Source organism: Camarhynchus parvulus, chromosome 9 (assembly GCF_901933205.1).
Source record: "Camarhynchus parvulus chromosome 9, STF_HiC, whole genome shotgun sequence".
In the NCBI taxonomy this organism is placed as follows: Eukaryota; Metazoa; Chordata; class Aves; order Passeriformes; family Thraupidae; genus Camarhynchus; species Camarhynchus parvulus.
Window position 1 is genome coordinate 14,198,495 of NC_044579.1, and position 5,014 is coordinate 14,203,508.

Consider the following 5,014-nt stretch of genomic DNA (forward strand, 5'->3'; position numbering starts at 1 on the left):
AAGACAGAGGGTTTTCCTGTTTTCATGCACTGAATGATCATTGCAATTTGCCACACCTGTTTGATGTTCTGGCTTTGTTCACAGCAGAAGGCAACACATTGCTGCCCATTGGCCTTTCTCTTCCATCAAACCAATGTGCCAAGTCTTCAGAAGCATCTCCCTCCCGTGCAACTGAGTGTAGCCTGTACCTTGTTTATGCTATTGATCCTTTACTAATACAAGCATTGAAGAATCATGCTGTAATTATTAAATCAGACAGAAAGCAAACCCAGGACTATTTTCAAGCTTAAAAGTCAAGTTTATTCTGACTACAGCTAGCTATCCGTCCTCACAAAAGGAAAACTTCTTTTGTAACATGTCCTTCATCTTTCTGATACCTTATTTTTCCCTATAATTTTCCACATGTAAAACTTTTTTTCAACTCTGTTTGGCTTGTTAAAGTTCCTCTACTTCTATTTCCTGAATACAAAAAAGGGCTAAAAATCATCTTTTAATTGCCAGTTGTTCACATACATATTTAATAGAGCAGCACTAAACATAGGGCTTAGCCCACCAGCATTTTACACAAGCAGGGTCCGATTCAGTTCTCCTGAAGCTTTACCTGAACAAACATGCAGTCCTTTATTTTCACAGAATGAAACATTGCACTATCTGTTCTGTTCACCAAAGCACACCAGGGTGCAGTTGTACAGCATGTTGGGTGATTCCTTGCTGCAATGTAGTAGGTGGAGCTCAAACTATGGACCAGATTCAGATGCTGTAACTCTACTGGCAGTGTTTGTATTGGGAAAGTGAAGCAGACGCTTGCAATGCACCAATATTAGAAGAGCAGCAAGTGCTCTCTTGGAATGACAGGATGAGCTTTTTAACATAATTAGGAGCCAAAGGACATTTTTGGAAGCCAAGTCAATTGGGCTCATCTGTTTCACACTCCCAGAGGCAATCAATTCCTGTTCCCTTTACTCATCCTGAAAACTTTCCCAGAAAAGACCAAGGAATTCTGCACGCAGAAATGACCATGCATCAGCTCCCAAAATCCAAGGAGCTGTTGCTGTAACACGGAAAGCCCCATCTGGAGAGCCGGGCACAGCTCCCCCCTGGAGCCGAGGCGGGGGCGGTGTCCCGGGCGGGGCTGGCGTTCCATGGGAGCCCCGGGGGCTGCCGGCTCCAGCCCTGCCCGCAGCACGGGCTGAGCACCCACACGGCACGGCAGGGCGAGCAGGCACTCCCAGAACGCAGCCATGGGGAAAAAGCAAGCACCGTGCTCTACAAGCAGGTCAGATTTTGAAGCACTGCTGTTTTGAAGCACAACAACCAGAGAAAATAAAAAACCCCACTGGGTACTGCCCAAAGCCAAACATCCAAAATCCTCTCAGCACTGCACTGAACATGCACATGGTAACACAAAACACATCATTCCACAACAACACAAGTACCTTAATCTGTATTTGAAACACCAAATGAACTATCCCTCCCATTTCTAGCACCCTGTCCTAACAGGCCAATTAAAAGATCTCCCATTGCTAGATTTTATGTTATTTCACTGATGGTGAAAATGAGCTGAGGGAACCAACATGTAATGCAGTCATTCAGCAAGTGTATAGGCAACCTTATGCAATAATCTTTTAACTAGTTTATTAAATGTTTTTCCTTTTCAGAATAAATTCAACATCTAATGCCAAAATTTCATCAAGAACTCAAAAATCTTAGTAGCCAGTTATCAGCTGTTTGAGTTACAAGAAATAGACATATTACACATCACTAAAATTTTCACACATACACCCACACATACACACACACGTATCAGCATCCTGTTTATATTAATTTATTTTCACAAATCAATCTCCTTTTTCCTACTCATACTCTTTACATTTTCTGAAGGCACAACACCCAAATAGGCAATGTAAAATGTACTTCCTGTAGAAAAGTCTGTACTCTCCTAAGAGAACAGTTTGGCAAAACTACGTTTGTTTAAAAACTCAAGTTCCAAAATGAGCCTTCAAAGAGCAGCAGAGAACACCAAGATTAAAAACTGCTTAGGGTGTCTGCACTTTTCATATGCAACACACCACTTAACCTTTAATAAATCAGGACTTTTTCCAAGAAATTACAAAAGCGGAAGTAGTAAAATCTCTTTTTTTTTTAATCACCAAGTTTTAACGATGGGACAGACTCTAGGCAGAGCTCCCAGAAAGAGCCAGACCACCATCTGGCTCCATCACAGAGCAATGACAATTCACAGGCAATGAGTCTCCAACCAGTGCTCTGAAATCAAACGCTGGGCTGGCTCCATCAAAGCTCTGTTACAGCCATGAACACACAGCTGTACATTTCCTCCCTCCTCGTACATAAATATACCCTCAGACACAGACAAAGGGAAAAAATAAATCATTTTATGCATTTTTCTATGCTTCCCTGCTCTGCCTGTTACCAATCAGTGTCAAGAAATATCTTACATCTTATGTTTTGTTAGCACTATAGAATATATAGAATATATATAATTTTATTTTTGTTGTCACACATGCTAATGTTTCCAGTATGATAAATGTCTTTTTAAATCCTGCATTTCTTGTCACGCTGTAGATCCACTTCTATTTGACAGTGACTCCTGGACATACATGTCAAGACAAAAATAAATACTGCTGCGATGGCAAACGTTTTTAAACTCTTAGGACACCAATACAGTGGCACTTGAAAGACTTTTTAAATACAACAGAAAAGACAATAGTTAAATAGAAACCTGCTTTGACACAGCCATGAAACCTGCACTACACTTGCAAGATCTGTATTTGTTTCTGCAAGAGCAGCTCCTGATCTTTGAACACATCAAATGTTACACCCCAGCCCTCCGCCCATACCCTTTAAGAAGTCCACGTTGTTATTTTAAGCAAGCATCCCCTCCAGCTGTACATAAGCAACACTGTATTTCCCAAACAATTGAGGTAATTATAAAAATGAATATCATTTATTTTCTTTTATTACTATCATGTCTGAACATTTCCTTTCATACAAAAGTCTGATTTTCAGCATTATGTTTTCCAAGGGCATCCCCTCCGCACCAAGGGAGATAAAGACGTATTAGGAATTGTGCAAGAGTTTTTGTTGCCATCTTCAAACCCACAAGAACTTCATGAACACGATATTGGCGTTTTAGAGAAGGAGGAAGGGGCTTTACACATATTTTTAGTTCCACTTGATTTTTTTAAATCGTATCTAACCCAATGCAAAGGGGTGGGTAAAAAAAAAAAAAAAAAAAAAAAAAAAAAAGAAAAAGAAAAAAACGAAATCATCACATTACTGCATGTTACCCTTCAGCAGTCTTTGGAGGAAATCGGAGCCCAGGTTGCTTTTCCCGGCTCCCTCCCTCACTCAAGGCAGCCGGAGCGGCTCCTCTGCCCGGGCTCCGCCACCCCCGGGCGCCGCTGCCCCGTCACAGCCGCGGCTTCCTGAGCAACGTTCGGCTGAGGTCCTTCACCTCCTCGGGGCTGCCCACCCGCTCGTAGCCCAGCAGGGCCATGGGCTGCTGGCAGTACTCCTCCACCTGCTTGATCTGCTGGTAGCTGAGCGCGGTCCTCCAGGCACTCAGCGCCTGGGTGGCGTTCCTGGCCGACACCACGAACGGCTTGGAGGAGTAGCCGGGGCCGCTGGTCATGTTGAGGGCGAACTTCTCCATCTCCGGGCTGACCGCCAGGTTCACAAAGCCGTACACCTGCCGCAGGGTCTTGATGGGCTCCACCACCAGGTCCTCGTAGCGCACGGCCATGTAATTGCCCTGGAGCCAGTCAGGGGGGTGCAGAGCAGTCTGCAGGGTCTTGGCCATGCTGCTGCAGATGACCTCCATGGCACCCAGGGCATGGTAGTCCGAGCCGCCCCCCCCCTCCTTCTTCCCGCCCAGCTTGTGGCCAGCATCGAGGAAAGGCATGCGGTGGATGTGGGGGTCCCGGCTCCGCACCACCTGCAGGCTCTCCCGGATGAGGCCGTGCCGGGACTTGATGCGGGAGCTGGCGACGGCCCGGGGGTCCCGCACCAGATGGATGACTTTGAGGTCCAGGGTCGGGTCCCGCATGAGCGGGGCCAGGACGGCCAGGTCAAAGACACGGACGCCCTTGATGACCAGCGTGTGGTACTTGTGGCATTCCTCCTGGAAGCGGCTGAGGCGCTGCGGGGGACACTTTTTGCACACCCGGTCGTCCACCATCCCCACCACCTCCTTGCGATAGGCCGGGCAGAGGGGCGAGGAGCAGATGACCTTGTTGGTGGCCGCCCCGAAGATGCCGAGCGTGGTGAGGTTCTTGCCGGCGCCCGCCGTGCTGTAGAGCTGGAAGACGGAGAGGTCGCATCGGTACAGGGAGCTCAGCATGTCGCGGGCCGCCCCTTGCAGCGAGACGGCGTCACCGGGGTACAGCTTCTGCCAGACGTGCCACACCGGCTCGTAGAGGAAAAAGACCTCGGGGTTCTGGTTGAAGAGCTCCCCGAAGAAGGACGAGCCCGAGCGCCAGGTGGTGAAGACATAGACCAGCTGCCGCCGGGCGCCCGCCGGGCCGCGGCTCCCGGCCGGCGGCGGCGGCGGCGGCGGGGGTTGGTGGCGGGGGGCTGCCGGGGGCTCCCCCGCAGCGCCGCGGCTCCCGCCGCCACTTGTACTCCAGCAGGTTGAGCGCGGCGAGCAGCAGCAGCAGCGCGTAGCCCAGGCACAGCGCCAGCGCCTTCCGCCGGCACACTTTCATGCTGGGCGGCGGCGGGGCCAACTGTTGCTCAGCGCCCCGGCGCCCCGGGGCCCGCGGCGGGCAGCAGGGCGCGCCGCCCCCGGCGCCGTCTCCCCGGCCGGCCCCCCCGCGCCCGGCCCGCATAGCGCAGCCGCCGCGACGGCCCCGCCGCCGCCGCCCCCGCCCCTGCCCTACTTAGCAGCGGCACGGCCGCCCGCCCGCCCCCGCGCTTCTCCCGCGCCGCCATCGCCGAGCGGCCGCGGGCGCCGCCGCAGCGCAGCTCTCGGCGGCCGCCGGGGCGAGGCGGAACC

The 5,014-nt window shown here is 50.8% G+C and overlaps 1 protein-coding gene across 1 annotated transcript; it reads right to left on the bottom strand.

Moving 5' to 3' along the window:
- Positions 1-275: 275 nt before the first annotated feature.
- Positions 276-4,780, bottom strand: CHST2 (carbohydrate sulfotransferase 2). Its single transcript, XM_030954810.1, is given in 2 exon segments — positions 276-4,531; positions 4,533-4,780. Coding segments are annotated over 2 exon segments (1,293 nt in total). The 5' UTR covers positions 4,725-4,780; the 3' UTR covers positions 276-3,430.
- Positions 4,781-5,014: the final 234 nt, after the last annotated feature.